Source organism: Somniosus microcephalus, chromosome 30 (assembly GCF_052327205.1).
Source record: "Somniosus microcephalus isolate GS21.2 chromosome 30, FLI_Smic_1.0, whole genome shotgun sequence".
Classification (NCBI taxonomy): domain Eukaryota; kingdom Metazoa; phylum Chordata; class Chondrichthyes; order Squaliformes; family Somniosidae; genus Somniosus; species Somniosus microcephalus.
In genome coordinates, this window is record NC_141016.1 from 37,710,111 (window position 1) to 37,735,971 (window position 25,861).

The window sequence follows — 25,861 nt, forward strand, 5'->3', positions numbered from 1 at the left end:
TGCTAACCCACAACGGTCTGATTCTGAGGCGACAGTGTTACCCACTGAGCCAAGGCTGACACGGTTTTATTCCAATTAGAAACCTGCAGCTAAACAGGTGTAAACTCGGGGAAATAATCTCGATAGGGCACCAACACACTCCACGGCACTTCTGAGATTTCACTGTGCAAGGACAAGTCCCTTGTATCAGCTCCCATTCCCTGCATCAGTCCTATCCCTTGTATCAGATCCCATTCTCTGTATCAGATACAGCGTTGTATCCATCCCCAATCCCTGGAGGAGGGGGAGGAAGTGGAGGAGGAGAAAGTGGAGGAGAAGTGGAGGTGGAGGAAGTGGAGGAGGAGGAGAAAGTGGAGGAGGAGGAAGAGTATTAAGAAGAGGAAGTAGAGGAGTAGTAAGAGGATGAGGAGGAAGTGCAACAAGAAGTGGAGGCAGTGGAGGAACAGGGAGAGGAAGGGTGGCTGCAATGTGAACAGCCCATTTCTGCCCGGACGCTGCGTGATCAGATTATTCACTCATCCAGTACCTGAATTGAGGTAACAGATATGTGGAGGGGTGAGGCCATGGAGCGATTTAAACACAAGGGTGAGAATTTTAAAATTACCCACAATCTCAAGGCAGGAATAGAAAGAGTTAGACGGTCAGAACAGACCCTTCCAAGTTGGGGCATGAAGAGCCTTAAAGTGGGGAATAGCACCGGCCACAATGCCGGTGAACTCTTTGTTTTACACACTGTCCCTTCAGGCTGTTCCAGGGCAGGAATGAGCTGGGTCCCACCCAGTGACCCCAGTCTCCCAAGACAAGTGTCCCATTGCACCAGTGTGACTTTAATCTCTTGTACAATAACCAGCCCATGCTCTGGGTGAGTGAGGTAATCAGTTCAGTAGCAATTTATTGCGATCTGATTTGAAGGGAGTTTGTTAATGATTACCCTAAACCACCTTGGCAAGAACACAAGGAAGTAATGGATTGTGGATGCTGGAGGCGGTGAACATTCTCACCTATATATTTACCGACTGCTAGACACAGTCTGTAGAGCTGTGAGGAGAAGAGGTTTGTGACACTGGTCTGCAGGAAGAACACCAAAGGTCAAAGCAAAGATGAAGTTGTTCCCTGGCATTTTCATCATTTGTGCTCTCATCACTGAAGGTGAGACTTTTTATTAAATGGGTCACTTATTAATCTCTTTCAGCCTGATTATTTCAATAGAACTGTTCGCTAGTGGTACCATATAAATATTTATAGCAAATAATGCTTGATTCCCATATGGGGTGTGTGTTACTGCAACGGCCGATGTGTCCTTGAAATACGGGTGATTTATTAACAGTAAATTCTCGGGATGTGGGCGTCGCTGGCAAGGCCGGCATTTATTGCCCATCCCTAGTTGCCCCTTGAGAAGGTGGTGGTGAGCCGCCTTCTTGAATCGCTGCAGTCCGTGTGGTGAAGGTGCTCCCACAGTGCTGTTAGGGAGAGAGTTCTAGGATTTTGACCCAGCAACGATGAAGGAACGGCGATATATTTCCAAGTCAGGGTGGTGTGTGACTTGGAGGGGCCGTCTTTTGATGATACATTAAACCGAGGCCCCAGCTGCCCCCTCGGCTGGATGTAATGGTTCAAAAGCCACTGTTTGAAGAAGAGGAAAGTTTGATTTCCCAGTGTCCCGGCCAATATTTATCCCTCAACTAACGTCACCTATCTGGCCATTTATCTCATTTCCCTTTGTGGGACTCTGCTGTAGGCAAAGGCGGGTATATGGCGTTAGGTGACAGATCAGCCATGATCTCATTGAATGGCAGAACAGGCTCGAGGGGCTAAAGGGCCTCCTCCTGTTCCTTTGTTCCTAAACTGACTATCGCGTTTCATACCAACATTAGAACAGAAGAAATAGGAGCAGGAGTCGGCCATTTGGCCCCTCGAGCCTGCTCCGCCATTCAATAAAATCATGGCTGATCTTCTACCTCACCTCCACTTTCCTATCTATCTCCATATCCCTTGGTTCCCTTAATATTCAAAAATCTATCAATCTCTGTCCTGAATAAGTTCAACGACTGAGGCTCCACAGCCCTCTGGGGTAGAGAATTCCAAAGAGTCACCACCCTCTGTGTGAATAAATTTCTCCTCATCTCAGTCCTAAATGGCCGACCCCTTATTCTGAGACTGTGACCCCTGGTTCTAGACTCCCCAGCCAGGGGGAACATCCTCCCTGTATCTACCCTGTCAAGCCCTGCAAGAATGTTGTATGATTCAATGAGATCACCTTTCATTCTTCTAAACTCTAGAGAATATAGGCCTAGTCTACTCAATCACTCCTCATTCGACAATCCCCCCATCCCAGGAACCAAATCAGTCTGGTGAACCTTCGTTGGACTCCCTCTATGGCAAGTATATCCTTCTTTATGTAAGGAAACCAAAACTGTGCACAATACTCCAGGTGTGGCTCACCAGGGCCCTATATAATTGCAGTAAGACATCTTGGCCTAGAAATTCAGTCGCGTTTGCGCCCACTTAGGGGCGAAAGAGTGGGTTGCGCCGGAAGTTTTTTAGTGCCCGAAATTAAGTTGGTCCCTAACAGCGGCATTAGCCGGTAGCGCTGCGCCGGCACTGATGACGTCATCAGTGTGCGCAGCGCCCCGGTTCCAACGCGATTCCGTGCCGAAGTCCAAATTCAGTTGCGGCCGCCTCGCCCGCAGCGGCCGCAAACAACGTTTGAAAAACGGGGCCTTGCAGCTCCGAGAGGCCGGCGCATAAAGGTGGAGGGGCGGCCGGCCGCTTTCGCGGCGGCCGCATGGCCGCACCTCCCTCCCCGGACTCCTGCACCACCCCCCCGCGGCATTGCTGTCTGACTCCTGCGAGCCCGGCACTTCTCCGTGGTGCCAGGCTCATTTGCCGGGGGAATCCAGCGGCGATCTCACGGCTGCAGGCAGCTCCTCCTTAAGAGAAGGAGGAGGCCTGCAGTACCCCAGCCTGCCGCACCGCATCGGGTGGCGCAGCGGCAGCTGGACGCCTGAAATAGACTTTCATCGCCCCAAGCGAGGCGGCCAAACCCTGCAATAGCGCCCGCCTCCGTCTTGGCCCGTCGCAACTGAATTTCAGGCGGGCGCTACGGGAATCCGGGCGAGCGCTAAATTTCGGGCGCTAAAGACCTGGCGGGGCCTTACTGAATTTCTAGTCCCTTTACTCTTATACTCAAATCCTCTTGTAATAAAGGCCAACATACCATTAGCTTTCCTAATTGCTTGCTGTACCTGCATGTTAACTTTCAGTGATTCGTGTACAAGGACACCCAGGTCCCTCTGAACACCAACATTTCCCAATCTCTCACCATTTAAAAAATACTCAGCTTTTCTATTTTTCCTACCAAAGTGGATAACTTCACCTTTCTCCACATTATATTCCATTTGCCATGTTCTTGCCCACTCACTTAGCCTGTCTATATCCCCTTGAAGCCTCCTTGCATCCTCCTCACAACTTACATTCCCACCCAGCTTTGTATCATCAACAAACTTGGATATATTACAATTGGTCCCCTCATCCAAATCATTGATGTAGATTGTGAATAGCTGAGGCCCAAGCACTGATCCTTGTGGTACCCCACTAGTTACAGCCTGCCAACCCGAGAATGACCCGTTTATTCCTACTATCTGTTTTCTGTCCGTTAACCAATCCTCAATCCATGCTAGTATATTACCCCCAATCCCATGAGCCCTAATTTTGTTTAATAACTTCTTGTATGGCACCTTATCGAATGCCTTCTGAAAATTCAAATACACCACATCCACTGGTTCCCACTTATCATAGAATCATAGAATCATAGAAAATTACAGCACGGAAGGAGGCCATTTCGTCCAACAAAGACAATCGTGGGGTTACACTTGCTACCTTCCTATCCGCGCGAACCATTCTGCAATCTATGGAATTTTGGAAACTGACAACCAATGCATTCACTATCTCTATTGCCACTTCTTTCAAAACCCTAGGATGTAGGCCATCAGGTCCAGGGGATTTATTGGTTTTCAGTCCCATTAATTTCTCCAGTACTAGTTTTTTACTAATACGAATTTCTTTCAGTTTCTCATTCTCGCTGGACCCTTGTGGGGGGGAAAAATTCAGTTGTTTGCACCTCCCATTAGCGCCTGAAGAGGGCGCTAATGGGGCGTAAAGCAACTAGTGCCCGGGCACGGTGATATTTGCGCCGCTCGCAAAATTAACTAGACATTTTGCGGTGGCGCTAAACAGTACCGCCATGATCTCCTGCGCCGGCACATCAGTCGAGTGCGCAACGCCCCGGTAGCACCCCGGAATGGATATTGAGTGGCACCCCCTGCCTTAGCGCCTGCCGCTAGCAACGACAGGTTGAGGGGAGCGTTTTGCAGTCAGGAAGGGACTGGGGGAGCGCTATTTAAAGGCGACTGCTTCCTGCCTTTTTTTGTTGGTGACATTTTTGTACCACGCATTCTGAGAAAGAGAGAGAGACTTCTGGAGAGATTCAATGCTGTGTGATTGAGTTTCGGGTACTGAGCAGCACTTTGCAGGTTCATTTTGATTTGCCCTTCCTTGCTTTGCCAGCGCTGTGAGATAGCGCCTCTCTCCTCGGTCTTTGTGCCTTAAGACAGATGTGAAGCACCTGATTTAGCGCTCCAATCACCTCCAGGGGTGATAAAAGCCAAGATTTCCATCGGAGGCAATAATTAGCGCCAGGCGCTAAACTTTGCGCACGGCCGATAATAGCGCCCCAAACAGGACGATACTGAATTTTTCCCCCATAGAGTCATAACGACCCATCGAGTCCGTGCCGGCTCTCTGTAGAACAATCCAGTCAGTCTCATTCCCCCAGTCTATCCCCATAGCCCTGCAAGTTTTTTTCCCTGCTTCCACCACTTCCGTCGGGAGCGAGTTCCAGGCCCTCACCACTCGCTGCGTAAAAAAGCTTTTCCTCACGTCTCCCCTGAATCTCTTGCCCAAAACCTTAAATCTGTGTCCCCTAGTCCTTTTACCATCAACTAGTGGGAACAGCCTTTCCCCATCTAGCCTATTCAAACCCGTCATAATCTTGTACACCTCTATCAAATCACCCCTCAACCTCCTTTGCTCTAATGAAAACAAATCCAGCTTCTCCAACCTGTCCTTGTAGCTAAGATCCCCCATCCCCAGAATCATTCTGGTAAATCTCCTCTGCACCATCTCAAGGGCCTTCACATCCTTCCTAAAGTGTGGTGACCAGAACGGGACGCAATACTCCAGTTGTGACCTAACCAGTGCTTTATAAAGGTTCAGCATAACTTCTCTACTTTTGTACTCAATACCTCAATTTATGAAGCCCATGATCCCATATGCTTTGCTAATCACTCTCTCAATGTGTCCTGCCACCTTCAGGGACCTATGCACAATAACTCCCAGGGCCCTCTGTCCCTGCACACTCTTTAAAACTGTGCAATTAAGTGTAAATTGCCTCTCCCTGTTCCTTCTGCCAAAATGTATCACCCCATACTCCTCTGTATTAAATTCCATCTGCCACTTGTCTGCCCATTCTGCTAGCCTTTCTATGTCCTGTTGCAGTAGATTGGTATCATCCTCACTGTTTGCCACAACCCCAAGTTTGTTGTCATCCGCAAATTTTGAATTTCTACTTTGTATTCCAATGTCCAGGTCATTTATATATATATTAAAAAAAGCACAGATGTATTTAAGGGGAAGCTAGATAAACACATGAGGGAGAAAGGAATAGAAGGATATGGTGATAGGATGAGATGAGGTAGGGTGGGAGGAGGCTCCTGTGGATCTGTTGGGCTGATTGGCCTGTTTCTGTGCTGTACTTTCGATGTAATATTCTGAGATTGTTAAATTAGGTCCGTTCAATGTGACTGGAACAGTGACTGATTGTTTCCCTTGTTTTGTTTGTTGCAGCCTTGGCTCTGAAGTGTTTCAGTTGTACGGGTCCACCTGGAAAATGTGAACAGAAGGAAGAAGTCTGCGAATCAGGATCGAAAGACATGTGTTCCACAGCGACATTAACCAGTACAGTTGGTGAATTTTCCTCTTTTCTTTGCCTCCGAATATATTTAATTTCTAGTGAGCTGGCATAGGAAGGACAGAGGCTTCCTGGAGAGGCGCTGAGGAACAAAATCCTAGGGGTAGAAATTCAACCTGGAAGGTAGCACAAAACGGGCGGTAACCCGTCACTCGCCTGTTAGAGACACCCCGCCCGATACTCATTGAAGTCAATGGCACGGAATATCGGGCGGGCGTATCACAGGCGGCCACTGGGACTCGGGCCAAGATGAACTCAGTCTGGCCCCTGGTCACTCTGGGCGGCTGGGTCCGTGTGGCCGGCTTGGTGTAAGGAGAAGCGAGGATCAGGTCGTCCAGGGCACTTGGATGTGAAGTGCGGGCGGGATTGGGGGACTGGGACATGGACAGGAGAGGAGGGAAGAACAGGAGAAACAATTTAAACATAACAGAAATGAGATGGATGGCGGGAGGGAGGCTGCGATAAATAAAGGAATGTCTGGATAAATAAAGGGATTGACAGTTAAATAAATAGATAACTAAATGCATAAAGTGTAGAATGAATAACATAGAAGCAGGAGTAGGCCATTCAGCCCTTCGAGCCTGCTCCGCCATTCAACGAGATCATGGCTGATCATCCAAACCCTAGCACCCGATCCCTACACCGACAGCCATCCCACCCAAACCCTATCCCTGTAACCCCGTAACCCCACGTATTTAATCCCCCCTAACACTAAGGACCAATTTTTATCATGGCCAATCAACCTAACCCACACATCTTTGGACTGTGGGAGGAAACCGGAGCACCCGGAGAAAACCCACGCAAACACGGGGAGAATGTGCAAACTCCACACGGACAGTCAGACAGACAGACAGACAGTCACCCGAGGCCTGATTTGAACCCGGGTTCCTGGCGCTGTGAGGCATCAGTGCTAACCACTATGCCACCGTGCCACTATGCCACCGTTAGAAGATGCAATATGTTCTCTCTGTTTCAGGTGGAAAGATTTACAACAGCTATTTGAAAGGCTGTGGAAATTGCTCTGAATCCTTTTCCTACAACTTCGGTTCTATGATGGAGAACCTGGAATGCAGTTCCTGCAGTTCCGATTTATGTAATAATCAGACTTTTCCAGGTAAGCTGAGACGCACAGTAACCGATTGAGGCGCTTAGGTGAATCTGGTTAATATCTCTATACGGTATATTCCTGTAACACTAAAATCCTCCTGGAACATCGCACTGAGTCTCTGCAAATTTAGGAATGATCCAAATTGTTTTTCCTATTGTGTTCACCAAAGGGAAATATTAATGCAGATGAATGGACCCCTCTCCCATTCCCGACATCATAAAGGACTCGGAGATGATCTTAGATGCTGAAAGCATAGTGCAATTTTGGTTTTCTACTGATAGGTCTCCTCCTGTCCCCTTGCTTTTCTTGCTGGGCTATTAGCTATTGGACTTGTAGCTATAAAACTACTGACGTTCTATTTTTTATTTTGTATTAATTATTTTTATTAACATTAATATTAAGTTTTAATGGAGTGGGGATAATTGGATCACTCTTTCACAGAGCCAGCAGAGGCGCGATGGGCCGAATGGCCTCCTTCTGTGCCGTGTCATTCTATGAGATTCTACCTCGCAGCAACATCAGTGTCCCATTTCCCATTAACACATCAGGCTCTTTATGACATCTCTCGCTGAGAGTCAGCTTAGTGTCAATTAGTGAGAAGTCTGAGGCAGAGTTGCGTTCAGGAATGGGGCAGGTGTCTTTCCCCAGGAGGGTTACGGTCTGGGAGAGAACAGATTCTCCCCACATCAGGACGGGATTTGTTCCAACCAAGATACCTGAGCTGGATCCGAATCCATTGCTCTGCATAAATCGCACTGCGTTGATTGATCATCAAGCTGAGCTTCTCATGGATCGATCTCAATTTCTACCAATCCCAGTGTGATTAAAATAACCCAGCTTCAGTTAGGTGGAGAGCGTAGAGAAGCTGGGATTGTTCTCCTTCGAGCACAGCAGGTTAAGGGGAGATTTGATAGCGCTGTTCAAAATTCTGAGGGATAGAGGAGACAGGGAGACACTGCCTCCACTGGCTGGAGGATCAGTAAGCAGAGGACACAGACTAAGATAATTTGCAAATGAACCAGAGGGGAGATGAGGAGAATTGTTTTAACAGCGAGTAGTTGTGATCTGGAATGCACTGTCTGCAAGGGCGGTGGAAGCAGATTCAATCCTAACTTTCTAAACGGAATTGGATAAATCCTGAAAAGGAAAGAAAATCAGTCCCATGGGGAAAGAGCAGATGGAGTGGGATTAATTGGAGAGCTGTTTCAAAGAACCAGCACAGACATGATGGGCCTCTTTCAGTGCTGTGTGATTCTAGGTAGCTACTTATTAATTGATTCATTATTAATGAAATTTAAAAATGCAATGAATCTGGAGATTCTTCATCTTCAAGTCAATGCTTTTGGGATCCTTAATATTCTGTGTTCATCTTTCATCAGAAAATCCCCCTCCCAATGGCCTAGAGTGCTTTGGATGTTATAATGATTCACCTGAAACCTGTGCCAGCAAATGGAGCATCGTGAAATGTGTCGGAATTCAGGATCGCTGCATCAGTGCTTCCTCTACACAGTCGTTTCGTAAGTTTAACTGGTAATATGTCATGGTAACAGCGGGTGTAATGTCCGTGTGTAATTGAGACACGGACTGCAGAAGTTGGTTATAACAGGTGTTTACTGAATGGAGACAAAACTGGAACTACTATACAAAGTTACTACACAGGCTTATATACAGGGGTGGTCACTATTGGTACTGCAGTATGTAAGGGGTTTTCCTCAAGAGGTTTCCCTGAGGTTTCTCTCTCTAGAGGCCTCTCTCTCTTGCACAGTAAAACTTTGAGTGGTTCGACCCACTCACCCCTTAGATTCTATAATCTGGACTTAGGTGCAGGAACTGCAATGCAGAGAAGACTGTTGTAGACCAAGTTTGATGAATAAAAATGAAATTTTATTGCAAATGGAAAAATATCAAATCAAATGCAACAAAGACAAGAGTACGGTACATGGGAGGGAAAAACAAATACAAACAAATCATAACGACATTATACTAACTAAGGCAAATATAGGCATCTTATAGTCTACAAAGATCATCATGAAATAAAGAAACACACGGAACATCGAGGGACAACAACTCATGTTAATTGTACCCTTAAATCCACCCCCTTATTAAACCTAACTAGATCTGATTGTGAAGGGCCAGAAACATGTTCACCAATCCCACTAGGAAGTGCAAGGTTTTGAAAACGAGACTGCTGGGGCTGCAACGACTGTCCGATTTTAAACTGTCCTTTTTCTCCGCTCTCTTTGTGACTGTCCGAGCTTGTTGATTCAAGCTTCCTCCAACGTTTCCTCCTCAAGTTGCGTTCCGGGGTGCTGCGTCCTGGTCCTGTGTCTCAACTCGTCCAAGCTGTCCCTGGGGTCGTTGCCCCTGTCGAGTCGTGTCCCACTGCTGTGTCCTCCAAGCTGCTTGTTCAACTTGCCTCGAGTGTCGCTTCCAACCCGGTGCTGTTAAGTCTGTGTGTTATAGTGAGAATTACTACACAGACCACAAGAGTAAATTTTAACAGGTCTTTACTAGTCGAAGGTCAGGGCGGAACTGCCCAATAAATCATTACACAGCACTTATATACCGGTGTGGTCACCACCGGTATTACAGTATACAGCAGCCAAGATAAAGTAGTGCAACCCTTAAAATAGTTCTCTTAAAGGTGGAACGGTTACATACACCACAATCCTCCCTTTTTAGCTTAACAGTATATATTCCCCATTAACATAACATAATAACATATATACACAACTTCATGTAAAAACAGTTCACAGATTCAGTCTCTCTGGAGGCTTCCTGACTCGGTCCGGATAACGCCTCGGTGGTGTAGTAGTTTTCGGTGGTGTAGTAGGTTCTTTTGGCAAGGTCGATTCGGCTTGAATGCCAGTGTCGGGTTCATCTGATTCCAGTATCACCGGATCGGAGGTAGATACTATGGGTGTCTCTGCTTCATCATTAGGCGTATAGAGTTGTGGAGTAGGTTGTCCCTTTTCGGATGACTCTATGATCTGGTCAACATGGCGCCTTATTATGCTTTCACCAATGTCCACGGTATACATCAGCGGTCCTAGCCGTGTGCAAATAGTTCCAGGCTGACATTTCTCGGTACGGTAGTCCCGGGCCAAAACTTGTTGACCTGTCTGGAAGGTTCTAGTTGGCCTTTCATTCATGCTTTGAAATTGCCGGCTCTCTACGTCCCTTCTGATGTTTGGCTTGATCAAATCCAGCCGGCATCTTAGTCTTCTATTGAAAAACATCATGGCGGGAGTTTGGTTTGTAACCACATGTGTTGCATTCCTGTACGCCAACAAGAAGTTATCTACCTTATGTTGTAGATTTATGTCTTCATTACCCATGGCCTTTATGGCCTTCTTGAAGGTCTGGACAAACCTTTCAGCTAATCCATTGGTGGCGGGATGGTATGGGGCGGACGTGTAGTGCTTAACCCCATTGTTTTTTAAGAACTTCCTGAATTCTTCGGACACAAATTGCGGTCCATTATCAGAACAGATCTGTTCCGGCAGCCCATTCCTGGCAAATATGGTCCTTAATACTGTGATGGTTTTTTCCGTGGTGGTGGAGGACATCTTTATTACCTCCGGCCACTTGGGGTGTGCATCCACCGCGATTAAGAAGATTGAGTCCATAAATGGACCAGCAAAGTCGATATGTACCCTTTGCCATGGAGATGAGGGCCACTCCCATGGATGTAGAGGGGCTTGTGGTGGGGCGTTTTGGACCTTCTGGCATCCTAGACAGCTCTTGGTCATTTCTTCGATGTCTCCATCGATACCTGGCCACCACACAAACGCTCTGGCTAGGTTCTTCATTTTCACTCCACCCAGATGCCCCTCGTGAAGCTCCTTTAGCACTTTATGCTGGAGTTTGGGTGGAATCACCACTCTGGATCCACACATCAAAGTTCCTCAGCACACTGACAGCTGCTCTCTTCTTTGCGAGAATGCTGGCAACAGTGGTTCGCCATGTGCTGGCCATCCCTTCACCGTTAAATCGTAGACTCGTGAGAGAGTTGGGTCATTTCTCGTTTCCTTTTCGATGGTAGAATTTGTTACTGGTAGACATTCCACTATGGTTGAGTGGAACATCTCCACTGGGTCCACTGTAGGGTCCTCTTCTACCGTTGGCAACGGTAGGCGCGATAAACCGTCAGCATTCCCATGCTGTTTTGATCCTTTGTATTCTATGTCACATTGGTGTGCCCCTAGGAAAAGGGACCACCTCTGTAGCCTTTGCGCTGTCATAATGGAAACGCCCTTTTTAGGGTTGAATATGGATACCAACGGCTGGTGGTCTGTCAGCAGTGTAAACTTCTGGCCCTGCAGGTAATGATTAAACTTCTTTACTCCCCACACCAGGCTGAGAGCCTCCCTATCTATCTGAGCATAGTTGCGCTCAGCGGAGGTCAATGATCTGGATGCAAATGCGACTGGCCTTTCCAAGCCATTTGGCAACTTGTGTGAGAGTACTGCTCCAATACCATAAGGGGAAGCATCACAAGCTAAACGAATAGGTAGCGTTGGGTTGAAATGAGCCAACACTTCCTCTGAGGTGATCAATGCCTTGCTTTTGCGAAAGGCCTTCTTACAGTCCTCGCTCCACTTCCATGGTATTTCTTTCTGCAAAAGAGCATTCAGCGGGTGCAGCACCGTGGATAGATTTGGCAGAAACTTATGGTAATAGTTAATCAACCCTAGAAACGACCTCAACTGGGATACATTTTCCGGAGCGGGAGCCTTCACAACAGCTTCGATCTTGTCAGGTGACTTGTGCAGCCCCTCCTGGTCAATGACATGACCACAGTACGAGATCCGTTTCTGAAAGAACTCACATTTCTGGCGATTAACTCGAAGTCCATATTCCTTCAATCTGGTGAGCACCAGTTTCAAATTTGCAAGGTGTTCCTCATCGTCATCTCCTGTAATCAGGATATCGTCCAAGTAACATTGAGTGTTTGGAATTCCCTGTAATACCTGCTCCATGGCCCTCTGCCAAATTGCTGGAGCCGAAGCCCTCCAAAAACCAGTCTATTATATCGATACAAGCCTCTGTGCGTGTTGATTGTGAGATACTGGCGCGACTCTTCCTCAACTTCCATCTGTAAGTACGCTTGCGCCAGGTCTATCTTGGTGAAGTGTTTCCCGCCAGACAATGAAGCAAAGATATCCTCAATCCGCGGAAGCGGATATTGCACCGTGTGAAGCACCGGATTAACTGTGATCTTGAAGTCTCCGCAGATGCGGACCTTCCCCGGTTCCCCTGGCTTGTTACTCGATGAACGCTTCATGACGGGAACAATGGGCGTGGCCCACTCACTCCAGTCCACCTTAGACAGTACTCCTGAACGTTCTAGCCCTTCCAGCTCAGCTTCCACAGCAGGTCGTATCGCATAAGGTACCGGTCTGGCTTTGAAAAATTTTGGGTTTGCATGTTCTGCAATCTTGATTTTTGCCTTAATTCCTCTTAGTGTTCCCAGTCCCTGTTGGAACACCTCTTTAGCCTCATCCAATATTCTGGACAATCGTTCAGGTTTGACATTTTTTTTTCCAGAATCTACCGTCATTGCTTTTAGGGAGTGCCAGTCCATATTTATTTTCCTGATCCACTCCCGTCCCAGAAGTGGTGGACCTCCCTCAGGTAGTACATATAAGTCCATTCCTTTGTGTTCTTTGCCCTTGTGTATCACCTTGACCTTTATCTTTCCGATGGGGTATACTCTTTGCCCCGTGCATGTCTGCAATACTATCTCTGTATCCCGTAGGGGAATATGTGCGAATAACCTTTTGTAATCTTGCTTATTCATGACTGTCAACGCCGATCCGGTGTCCAATTCCATCTTCACTTGGACTCCTGCTATCTGCAGTGTGACCCAGATAGTTTGTAGGTCAGCTTCCTTACTCACATTGTGAATTCTCAAACTACCCAGTTCCTTGCTGTTGGAGTCTGAATCCGAATTCTGTTCATCCGAACTCTTCTCAGCCACCTTATGTACCTTTCTGCACTTTTCCTGCGGTGACTTTTTGTTGCTGGTCTTCTTTCCTGACCGGCATACTGTAGCTATGTGACCAAGCTTGCCACATTTTCTACATTCCTGGTTTTTAAACCAGCATTGGTTCTGATCGTGTGTTGTTTTCCCACAACGATAACATTTCGTTGTACCCAAAGCCATTTGATCTACGCTGAGTACCGCTGCCTTCAGCTGCATTTCCGCAGTGCCTCTCGCTGCGGCTTCGTGCGATGCTGCAATAGAGACAGCCTTATCAAGTGTAAGATCATTCTCTTCAAGCAGCCGCTTTTGTGTTCCTTCTTTCGACAATCCACACACGAATTTGTCTCTCAGTGCCTCTGTCAGACTTTCCCCAAACTGACAGTATTTCGCTAGCTTACACAGTTCAATTAAATACTCCACGTTGCTTTCCTCTTTCAGTTGCGTTCTCGCATAAAATTTAAATCGTTCCGCTAACATCAGCGGTGTGGGGTTCAAATGATTTTTCAGGACAGCAACAATTTTAGCGTAAGTCTGATCCGCCGGTTTAGCTGGTGATAGAAGATGCTTCAATAGCCCATATGTCTTCGCACCCATTGAGTTTAGTAAGGTTAGTGCTTTATCTTCATCTGATATTTTATTTGCCTTACAATATATCTCTATGCGTTCTACATACGTGGCCCAATCTTCAACATCGGGATCGAAATCGTTGATGTTACCACGCTTAGGCATCCTCGCAATCTTCTTGAGAAACAAAAAGAAATTTTTCTTTTATTTTTTAAATTTTTTTTTTCAAAATGGCGGTTTCCCGCGCTTGACTTCTTCCCCCGCCTACGAAAATGGCGGCTTCCCGCGTTTGCCTTTCTCCCCCGCTGGCTGTAATGGCGATTGCCATATTGCTGCGTTCGCCCTCCCCAGCGGTTTTCAAATCGTGCCTCCCAGCCCCTCTTGCAGTCCGGTCCTTTCCCCCGGCTGCGGCTGAGTTCTCCGCGGTTTTTTTTTTTTCTCCCGCGCCTTACGCTGACCCGGTCGCTGCGCCTCGCGGCCTCGGTAGCTGCCCGGCCTTTTTCACCGGTCGCGGTCGAGCTCTCTCTCGACGCTGTTGCGTCTCCCAGCCCGCTTGCAGCCCGGTCTTTTACACCGGCTGCGTTTGCATTCACCGCGGCTCCCGTGCCTTACGCTGCCCCAGTCTCAGCGCCTCTGGCCCCGACTTCTGTCCGGCTCTTTTCCCCGGCCGTGGTCGAGTTCTCCGCCCTTATATCCTCCGTTTTTCCCTCCCCTACTTCACAGCCAACGTGGCCGACTTGCTGCTCGTCGCTGATCGGCTTACCCACCACTGTGATAGAAGGGATGATCACTGCCTGTTGCTGATGGAAGACTTCGTGTCAGGATTCTTCCTTTGCTCTTCAGACCTGCGTCTTTTCTCAGCAGGATGATGAGGGCGGATGCCTCCTCTCAACGCTCGTCAACTGCCTTGGATGTATCGCTGCCGCAGGGTAAGATCGTACTCGTCGCCACTGTTAAGTCTGTGTGTTATAGTGAGAATTACTACACAGACCACAAGAGTAAATTTTAACAGGTCTTTACTAGTCGAAGGTCGGGGCGGAACTGCCCAATAAATCATTACACAGCACTTATATACCGGTGTGGTCACCACCGGTATTACAGTATACCGCAGCCAAGATAAAGTAGTGCAACTCTTAAAATAGTTCTCTTAAAGGTGGAACGGTTACATACACCACAGGTGCTTCTGCTTGTCTCAACTGCTGAAAAGTCTCTTCAGTTATACCTTTCTTCCTGAGGCTTCACTTCCCGCCCAAAATCAGGTGAGTCTTTGTTTTAACTTTTGGTGGGCTTTGAGCACAGCGGGGCAGTTATTATATTTTAAATCATTTTAAGCGGCTGGTAACAGGCCCATCTCTGGTTTGAAATGGCTTTCATTGTTGTTAATTTCGTGCTGATCCTGTTACCGAGCCCTTGGTGTTGTCCTCATGAATATGTTATTGTCTCTTTTGTCTGGGTCAACATTTAGATGGCCTCTGTCTCCAAGCATCTAATCCATATGCATGCCTGTGGGTCTGGCTTTTTTTTTCTCTCAGAAAACAGCTTCCAGAACTTGCTATGGGTTCAATCCACATAGTTGTCTGAGGTTGTGCAGGAACCAGTTTAAAGTGTCCCAATAAGCTGGTCACATGATACGGTGGCCATTTTGTATGCCCCCCCTTTTCTGGGCTTCTTTTAAAACAGTCTTTAAAATCATGGCCTCTTCTGTCCATTGATCCTTATTAATATGAAATCCAATTTTGTGAATCCTACAAGTATACAGGGGCTGCAGAATATAGTTCCTTCTTCAAGGTACATGCACTACAATTCCTCCCCTTTTAGCTAAACAGTACATAACATTCGATTAATAATTAAATAACATATTTACAATTACAGTTGCTATATACATTAGCTGAAGTTAAGCAATTATAAATTCAGTCTTTGAGGAGGCTTCCTGATTCTGTCCGGATAACACCTCTTTGGGGTATCAGGTTCTTCTGGCAAAGTTGATTCGGGATCAACGTCGTTGTTTGGTTCGTCTGCTTCCAATATCACCGATTCTGAGGTAGATGCAATTGGTACTTCGGTTTCATCACCAGGTGTATAGGATCGTGGTGTAGATTTGACGTTTTCCAGTGACTCTAGAATCTGGGCAGCATGGCGTCTTACAATGCTCTCTCCAACGTCCACGGTATACATTAGAGGTCCTTGCTGTGTGCAGATCGTTCCTGGCTGCCATTTCTCAGTGCGGTAGTCCCGGGCCAAAACTGGTTGACCTATCTTGAAAATCCTGGTTGGCCTTTCATTCATATTCTGAAACTGCCTGTTCTCCACATCTCTTCTGATGTTTGGCTTAACCAAATCCAAGCGGCATCTTAGTCTTCGATTGAAGAACATCATGGCTGGAGTTTGGTTGGTAACCACATGTGTCGCATTCCGGTAGACAAACAAGAAGTTATCCACCTTGTGTTGTAGGGGTATCATTACACATTGCCTTGATAGCCTTCTTGAATGTTTGAACGAACCTCTCAGCCAATCCATTGGTGGCTGGATGATATGGGGCGGATGTGTAATGCTTAACACCATTGTTCTTTAAGAACCTCCGGAACTCTTCAGACACAAACTGTAGTCCATTGTCGGAGCAAATCTGTTCAGGCAACCCATTTCTGGCGAATATGGTTCGTAAGACTATGATAGTTTTTTCTGTGGTGGTTGAGGACATTTTTATTACCTCTGGCCACTTTGAATGTGCATCCACCGCAATTAAAAACATCGAGTCCATAAATGGACCAGCAAAATCAATGTGTACCCTTTGCCATGGAGATGAGGGCCACTCCCATGGATGTAGAGGGGCTTGTGGTGGGGCGTTTTGGACCTTCTGGCATCCTGTACAGCTCTTGGTCATCTCTTCGATTTCTCTATCGATTCCCGGCCACCACACAAACGCTCTGGCGAAGTTCTTCATTTTTACCCCTCCCAGATGACCCTCATGAAGCTCATTGAGCAATCTATCCTTCAATTTGGGTGGAATTACTACTCTGGATCCACACATGAAGGTTCCTCGGCACACTGACAGCTGTTCTCTTCTCGGCGAGAATGCTGGCAACAGTGGTTCGCCATGTGCTGGCCATCCCTTCACCGTTAAATCATAGACCCTGGAAAGTGTCGGGTCATTTTGTGTTTCCTTTTCTATGTTTGCATTCGTCACAGGTAGACATTCGACTGTGGTCGAGTGGAATATCTCCACAGGATCCACTGCAGGTGCTTCTTCCACCGTCGGCAACGGTAGGCGCGACAATCCATCAGCATTCCCATGCTGTTTAGTTCCTTTGTACTCGATGTCATATTGGTGTGCCCCTAGGAAAAGGGACCACCTCTGTAGCCATTGTGCTGTCATTATCGGGACGCCCTTCTTAGGGTTGAAAATGGAGACAAGAGGTTGATGATCAGTGAGTAGAGTAAATTTCTGTCCATGCAGGTAGTGATTGAACTTCTTCACCCCCCACACCAGGCTGAGGGCCTCTCTGTCAATCTGGGCGTAGTTACGCTCGGCTGCAGTTAACGAGCGTGACGCAAAAGCTATTGGCCTCTCTGAACCATCAAGGGATTTATGTGACAGTACCGCTCCAACGCCGTAGGGAGACGCATCACACGCCAGTCTTATCGGTAGTGATGGGTTATAGTGAGCCAATACTTCTCTTGAAGTGATCAGGCCTTTACACTTCTGAAAGGCCCGCTTACATTCATAGCTCCATTTCCATGCTACTCAGTTTGTAGCAGGGCGTTCAGTGGGTGCAGAATTGTGGACAAATTCGGCAAAAACTTGTGGTAGTAATTCACCAATCCGAGGAATGACCTCAGTTGCAATACATTTTCAGGCGCTGGAGCATTAACTACCGCTTCAATTTTGTCAGGGGACTTATGTAACCCCTCTTCATCAATCACGTGGCCACAATACGATATTTGTTTCTTAAAAAACTCGCACTTGGGGCGATTGGCTCGTAGCCCATGTTCTCTTAGTCTAGGGAGCACCTGCTCTAGATTGGCAAGGTGTTCACTGTCATTTGTGATGCTTTGGAGAGGGTGCAGAGAAGATTCACCAGGATGTTACCTGGGATGGAGCGCCTCAGCTATGAAGAGAGGCTGGACAGGCTGGGGTTGTTTTCCTTGGAGCAGAGAAGGCTGAGGGGGGACCTGATTGAGGTGTACAAAATGATGAGGGGCATAGATAGGGTAGATAAAGAGGAACTTTTCCCCTTAGTGGGGGGGTCAATAACAAGGGGGCATAGATTCAGGGTAAGGGGCAGGAGATTTAGAGGGGATTTGAGGAGGAACTTTTTCACCCAGAGGGTGGTTGGAATGTGGAACTCAATGCCTGAAAGGGTGGTAGAGGCAGGAACCCTCACAACATTCAAGAAGCATTTGGATGAGCACTTGAAATGCCATTGCATACAAGGCTATGGACCAAATGCTGGAAAATGGGATTAGACTGGACAGGGATGGATGGGCGGCGCAGACACGATGGGCCGAAGGGCCTCTTTCTGTGCTGTAAAAACTCTATGACTCTATGACTCTATTTTTACCTGTCACTAGGATGTCGCCCAAGTAACACTGAGTCCCCAGAATCCCTTGCAGGACTTGTTCCATCGCTCTTTGCCATATAGCCGGAGCTGATGCTACTCCGAATACCAGTCGATTATACTGGTAAAGTCCTTTGTGAGTGTTTATCGTGAGATATTTCCTAGAGGATTCTTCAACCTCCATCTGCAAATATGCTTGCGCTGGGTCAATTTTTGTAAAACGTTTCCCTCCAGATAGTGAGGCGAAAATATCTTCTATCCTCGGAAGAGGATACTGTAATGTGTGAAGGACTGGGTTCACAGTCACCTTGAAGTCCCCACAGATGCAAACCTTCCTTGGCTCCTCAGACTTATTGTTTAACGTTTTCTTCATGACAGGAACGATGGGTGTCGCCCACTCGCTCCAGTCTACCTTAGATAACACGCCTGCATTCTCCAGATTCTCCAGCTCTGCCTCGACGGCTGGGCGAGTTGCATACGGTACCGGTCTTGCTTTGAAAAACTTGGGAATTACATTCTCTTCTATTTTTATCGAGGCGGTTACGCCTTTAAGAGTTCCCAGTCCTTGTTGAAACACCTCTTTAGCGTTAGCTAAGGTTTTTTGACAATCGACCAGGTGTGACGTCGTCATCCTTTTTACCAGCCACAGTCAGTGCCTGAATGGAGTGCCAGTCTAAACTTATCTTTCTGATCCATTCACATCCCAATAATGGTGGTCCACCATCTTGCAGTATGTACAGATACAATTTCTGTATTTCCTTGCCGTTGTATTCGACAGGCACCCTTATTTTCCCTCTGGGGTATACTTTCTGCCTCGTATATGTCTTCAAGACAATGGATGTGTCTTTCAAGGGTATGTGTGAGAATAGCCGCTCATAGTCTCGTCGATTCATGACGGTCAGGGCTGATCCTGTATCCAATTCCATTTTGACTTGGGACCCTGCTATCGTGAGGGTGACCCAAATGGTTTGATGATCCTCTTTTGTGATTACATTGTGTAGTTTGAGACAGCTTAGTCTCTTGTTCCCGGATTCACTATCGCTCTTCTGGTCTTCGGAAATACTATCCGTCATCTTTTGTACTTTCCTGTACTTTTCCTTAGTAGTCTTTTTGTTGTCGTTAGTCTTCTTCCCGGACCTGCAAACTCGTGCAATGTGTCCCATTTTTCCGCATTGCCAGCATGTGGTCCTTGGACCAGCAGTCCTTCTGGTCATGGGTTGTTCTGCCGCAGCGATAACATTTTTCAAAACCCCGTGTCATTTCATGGGTGCCGTATTCCTGTGGCTTTTGCTGTATTTCCGCAGCTCCCCTTGCTGCTGCTTCATACGATACTGCCACGCTGAAAGCCTTATCTAGCATCAGCTCTTTCTCTGAGAGTAACCTCTTCTGGGTTCCTTCACTCAGGAGTCCACAGACAAATTTGTCCCGTAGGGTATCTGCCAGTCCTGCTCCGAACTGGCAGTGCTTTGATAGCTTGCGTAGTTCCGTAAAGTAATCAGCATTGCTCTCATCTTTATGCTGATTTCTCTTGTGGAATTTAAATCTTTCTGCTATCAGCAGCGGTGTAGGATTTAGGTGTTCCTGTAGGATATCAACAATTTCGTTAAAACTCTTCTCCATCGGTTTGACTGGAGTGATCAGGTTCCGCAATAGGCCGTACGTTCTTGCGCCCATTAAGTTTATTGTACCGATGCCTTTTTCTCATCGGCTACTTCATTTGCCTTGCAATATACTTCGACTCTTTCCACATACGTGGTCCAGTCTTCTATTGCATTATCGAAGGCAGTGATATTGCCAGTCTTCAGCATCTTGGAGATCTAAGATGGCGCCTCCCGCGCTTTGCCTTCTTCCCCGATTGAACAAAATGGCGCCTCCCGCGCTTTGCCTTCTTCCCCGCTGGCTTAAGATGGCACCTCCCGCGCTTTCTGTCTTTTCCGCTGCTGCCAGCGCTGTTGCTGGCGTTTTTATGCCTTGATGGCGACGCCCTATTGTCTTCGCGCACTTCCCCCCCGCGCTGCTGCCAACGCCACTCTCCGCGGTCCACGTGGCAATTTCTTTTTCTTTTATTTTAATTACTGTTCCCGTCGTCAGAGCAGACCCTATGGGACACTTCCCTCCCTCTTCTCGGGTCTGTACGCTGCCCGGCTTCGTAGCACCGGCCGCACCCTGTGTGCTCCACCCTCTCTCTCTCTCTCCTCTTCCCGACAACACTGCTCGGCCCCGTTGAAAAGCCACCAGATCGAGCTCTAGCCCGCCGCAGCCCAGGAAGGATCAGTGTACTACCTGCCACCAGCCCGATTAGCTGGAACACCATAGACTGGATAACCAAGCCCAGCTCTCGACAGCCTCTCCTGCAAATCTTCGAATTCGATGAATCAGAGGGTGGTTGCCCATGGTCGACGCCCATTTCTTCTGTTTGTTTGTTTTTGTTTTTTTTTCTGTTTGGATTTCTTCCTTCTGGCTTCGACCTCTAATAACTTCGCTTCAGGGATGGATCCCCGTGAGGTGATGCAGAACTGTAGGTAAGTTCGGATCTGTTCATCGCCAATGTAATGTCCGTGTGTAATTGAGACACGGGCTGCAGAAGTTGGTTATAACAGGTGTTTACTGAATGGAGACAAAACTGGAACTACTATACAAAGTTACTGCACAGGTTTATATACAGGGGTGGTCACTACTGGTACTGCAGTATACAGGGGCTGCAGAATATAGTTCCTTCTTCAAGGCATATACACTACAGCGGGAAATGTTTCATTGGTGTTAGGGGGATTCCTCGTTTGCTGAAACAGATCTCACGGTGAGATGAATGTAAATCAAATTCAGGTGGGATCTCCATGTCAGTTACAAAATGTAATTTCCAGTGTAGTTGTAAGGATGTTAATAAAATGCCTAAAATTTAGCTTGCACCTGATCCATCTCTCATTACCCAGTCCATCGCACATTACCAGTCCCACAAACAAACCAGTCATAGCATGGGCAGTGTACACGACTGAGTGAATTAGATAACATTCTCCTGCTGAGGGTCATCAGAGATAAAGACATGCACCGAAAAATTGAAACTAATATCACCTTGTTAACACATCCATTAAAACATAATTAATACACACAAAACCGATTTCACTTGAAACGTTGACTCTATTTTCTCTCCACGGATGTTGCCTGGCCTGCTGAGTTTTTCCAGCATTTTCTGTTGTTATTTCAGATTTCCAGCATCCGCGGTATTTTGCTATCGTATATATCCCACAGTATGTGCATATGTATATATCACAGTGCATATATGTAGACAAAAGCAAGGGCAGTATTTATTGACCTCCCCTAATTGCCCTTGAGAAGGTAGTGGTGAGCCGCCTTCTTGAACCGCTGCAGTCCGTGTGGTGAAGGTACACCCACAGTGCTGTTAGCTAGGAAGTTCCAGAATTTTGACCCAGCTGCGATGAAGGATCAGCGATATACTTCCAAGTCAGGATGGCGTGTGACTTGGAGTGAAACTTGGAGGTGGTGGTGTTCCCATGTGCCTGCTGCCCTTGTCCTTCTAGGTGGTAGAGGTCACAGGCTTTTGAGGTGCTAGGAGGCTAGAACAGATGAATGCGTGGCTGGAGAGATGGTGCAGGAGAGGAAGCTTTAGATTCCTGAGGCATTGGGACCATTTCTGGGGAAGGTGGGACCTGTACAAGCCGGACGGGTTACACCTCAACAGAGCCGGGACCAATATTCTTGCGGGGAGGTTTGTTAGTGCTGTTGGGGAGGGTTTAAACTAGCTTGGCAGGGAGATGGGCACCAGCATATAGGAGCAGAAAACAGAAATAAGGTGCATAAAAGAGTGATTGTGTTGGATTGTACTAGAGTGGGTAGTGCTAGAGGCGGCAGTAGTTCCATATTAGATAGGAGCAGACTAAGAAAGACTACGAAAAATTCAAAAATGTGTTTAGAATGCATGTACATAAACGCACAATGTGTGGTGAATAAGGTTGGTGAACTACAAGCACAATTAGCCGTGTGACAATATGATTTGAGGCAATAACGGAAACGTGGTTTAAAAACGGTGAGGACTGGGCACTTAATATTCAAGGGTACAAGGTGTTTAGAATAGATAGGGAAGGAAAAAAGGGAGGTGGGGTGGCAGTGCTGATTAAGGAAGATATTGTAGTGTTGGGAATGGAGGATGTTCTTGAGGGGACAAGGACAGAATCCATTTGGTTAGAGTTGAGGAGCAAAAAGGGTATGATCACGCTATTGGGGTTATTCTATAGGCCTCCAAATAATGAGAGGGAGGTAGAGGAGCAAATCTGCAGGGAAATCACAGAGATATGCAAGAGCTATAGAGTGGTGATATTGGGGGACTTTAATTATCCAAATATCAATTGGGATAATGCTAGGGTAAAGGGCAAGGAGGGGGAGGAATTTCTGAAATGTGTTCAGGGGAAGTTCCTTGACCAATATGTTATTGGCCCAACTAGGAAGGAGGCATTGCTGGATCTGGTGCTGGGGAATGAGGTGGGCCAGGTCGACCAAGTGTTTGTGGGAGAACACTTGGGTACGAGTGATCATCGTATCATAAGATTTATGATTAGCAATGGAGAGGAGCAAGGAACAATCTAGAGTGGATCTTCTAAACTGGAATAGGGCTAACTTCAGTGGGATACGAAAGGATCTAGCCAGGGTAAAATGGAACCAAAGACCGACAGGAAAAACTGTAACGGAACAATGGGTGATCTTTAAAGAGGAGATGTTCCAAATACCGGCTAGGTACATTCCAACAGGCAGGAAGGGTAAGGGAACCAAAACAATGTCTCCTTGGATGACAAGGGAGACAGAGAAGATGATGAAACAAAAAAAAGGGTGTATGATGAATGTCAGGTGAATTCTTCCAGGGAGAGCCAGCGCAAATACAATAAGTTGAGAGGGGATGTAAATATGAAAATAAGATTGGCAAAGAGAGAATATGAGAGTAGAATGGCAGTCATAAAAATCAACCCAAAAATCTTCTACCGGCATGTAAACAGTAAGCAAGCAGTAAGGACAATCCTAGTAACTACAGGCCGGTCAGTTTAACACCAGTGGTAGGTAAAGTTTTAGAAACAATAATCAAGGAAAAATTTACAGGCACTTGGAGAGGTTTAAGCTAATTAAGGAGAGCTAACACGGATTTGTAAAAGGCAGATCGTGTTTGACTAATCTCATTTAATTTTTTGATGAAGTAACAGAGAGGATCGATGAAGGGAATGCAATGGATGTTGTCTACATGGATTTTTGGAGGGCGTTTGACAAAGTACCACATAGAAGGCTGGTTAACAAAATTGAGGCTCATGGAATAAGTGGGTCAGTGGCAGTTTGGATAAGGAATTGGCTTAAGGACAGAAAACAGCGAGTTGTGGTAAATGGCTGTTTTTCAGACTGGAGGATGGTAGACAGTGGAGTTCCCCAAGGGTCAGTGCTGGGGCCACTGCTTTCTTTAATGTATATAAATGACCTGGATATTGGAATACAAAGTAGAATTTATAAATTTACCGATGGCACCAAACTTGGGGTTGTGGCAAACAGTGATGATGATACCAATCGACTGCAACAGGACATAGAAAGGCTAGCAGAATGGGCAGACAAGTGGCAGATGGAATTTAATACAGAGAAGTGTGAGGTGATGCATTTTGGCAGAAGGAACAGGGAGAGGCAATATACACTTAATGGCACAGTTTTAAAGAGTTTGCAGTGACAGAGGGACCTGGGAGTTAATGTGCATCGGTCCCTGAAGGTGGCAGGACATATTGAGAGAGTGGTTAACAAAGCATATGGGATCTTGGGCTTCATAAATTGAGGTATTGAGTACAAAAGTAAAGAAGTTATGGTGTATAAGATTATGACGGGTTTGGATAGGCTAGACGGGGAGAGGCTGTTCCCACTAATTGATGGTACAAGGACTAGGCGACACAGATTTAAGGTTTTGGGCAAGAGATGCAGGGGGGATGTGAGGAAAAACCTTTTACGCAGCGAGTGGTGATGACTTGGAACTTGCTGCCAATGGAAGAGATGGATGCAGAGACACTCAATGTTTTAAAGGGGAGACTGGATAGGCACTTGAGGGAAATAAACTTGCAGGGCTACGGGGATTGAGCGGGGGAATGGGACTGACTAGATTGCTCTACACAGAGCCGGCATGGACTCAATAGACAGTATGGTCTCCGCCTGTGCCGTTATGACTCTTTGTGGGAAAAATTCAGTTGTTTGCGCCTCCCGTTAGCGCCTTAAGAGGGCGTTAATGGGGCACCAAGCAACTAGCGCCCATGCACAGCGATGTTTGCTCCACTCACGAAATTATCTAGACATTTTGCGGCGGCGCTAAACACTACCACCACGATCTCTTGCACCGGCAGATCGTGATGTCAGTCGAGTGTGACCGGATATTGAGTGGCGCCCCCTGCCTTACCACCTGCCGCTAGCAACGACAGGTTGAGGGGAGCGTTATGCTGTCAGAAAGGGACTAGGTGAGCGCTATTTAAAGGCGAACACTTCCTGCCATTTTTTGTTGGTAACATTTTTGCACCACGCATTCTGAGAGAGAGAGACTTCTGGAGAGATTCAACGCTGTGTGTAGGAGTTTTGGGTACTGAGCAGCACTTTGCAAGTTCATTTTGATTTGACCTTCATTGCATCAATTTAGAAGAGACAGTGGGGGCTGCACTCTGAGATCTTTCCCTGGGCCTCTCCATTGTTCTTTCCAGCAGATTTGATGTACAGGTCTCTCCAGGCCGAGATTCAAGGCTGCAATGAGCAGGATGTGGATGGAGAGCAAGATCGACCCTCCCCTTTAAGAACTGACCGCCGCCAGTATGTCTGTGTTCCATTGCTGACTGACATCACATGAGCTTCACCAGTGCTCTGAGGTAGTGCCTCGCTCCTTGGCCTTTGCGCCTTAAGAGAGGTGTGTAGCGCCTGATTTAGCACTCCAATCACCTTCAGGGGCGATAGAAGCCAAGTTTGCAGTCGGAGACGATAATTAGCGTCAGGCACTAAAGTTTGCGCACGGCCGATAATTGCGCCCCAAACAGGGCGATACTGAATTTCTCCCCCTTTGACACTAAGCCTTGGCGAGTTGCTGCAGTGCATCTTGTTGATGCTACACACTGCAGCCACGGTGCACCGGTGTTGGAGGCAGTGAATGTTTAATGTGGTGGATGGGGTGCCAATCAAATGTGCTCATTTGTCCTGGATGGTGTCGAGCTTCTTGAGTGCTGTTGGAGCTGCACTCATCCAGGCAAGTGGAGAGTATTCCATCAGATTCCTGACTTATGCCTTGTAGATGGTGGAAAGGCTTTGGGGAGTCAGGAAGTGAGATACTCGCCGCAGAGTACCCAGCCTCTGACCTGCTCTTGTAGCCACAATATTTATGTGGCTGGTCCAGTTAAGTGTCTGGTCAATGGTAACCCCCAAGGATGTCGATGTAGGGGGATTCAGTGATGGCAATGCCATTGAATGTCAAGGGGCGGTGGTTAGACTCTCTCTTGTTGGAGATAGTCATTACTTGGCACTTGTGTGGCGCGAATGTTGCTTGCCACTTATCAGTCCAAGCCTAAATGTCGTCCAGGTCTTGTTGCATGCGGGCATGGACTGTTTCATTATCT

General features: G+C 47.0%; 1 protein-coding gene across 4 annotated transcripts in view; it reads left to right on the plus strand.

Annotated features, from left to right (window-relative positions):
• The window catches only part of LOC147098152 (urokinase plasminogen activator surface receptor-like), a 69,128-nt gene that overhangs the window by 3,259 nt on the left and 40,008 nt on the right, over positions 1 to 25,861 (plus strand). For 2 of the 4 annotated variants that reach the window (XM_085971344.1, XM_085971347.1), the window contains exons 1-4: positions 1,022 to 1,149; positions 5,905 to 6,024; positions 7,005 to 7,142; positions 8,516 to 8,653. In XM_085971344.1, the coding sequence (XP_085827470.1) occupies positions 1,101 to 1,149; positions 5,905 to 6,024; positions 7,005 to 7,142; positions 8,516 to 8,653 (445 nt within the window). In that variant the 5' untranslated portion in view covers positions 1,022 to 1,100. Of the gene's footprint in view, positions 1 to 1,021; positions 1,150 to 5,904; positions 6,025 to 7,004; positions 7,143 to 8,515; positions 8,654 to 25,861 lie in introns of those variants that run through there. The other 2 variants (XM_085971346.1, XM_085971345.1) reach the window with 2 other exon arrangements.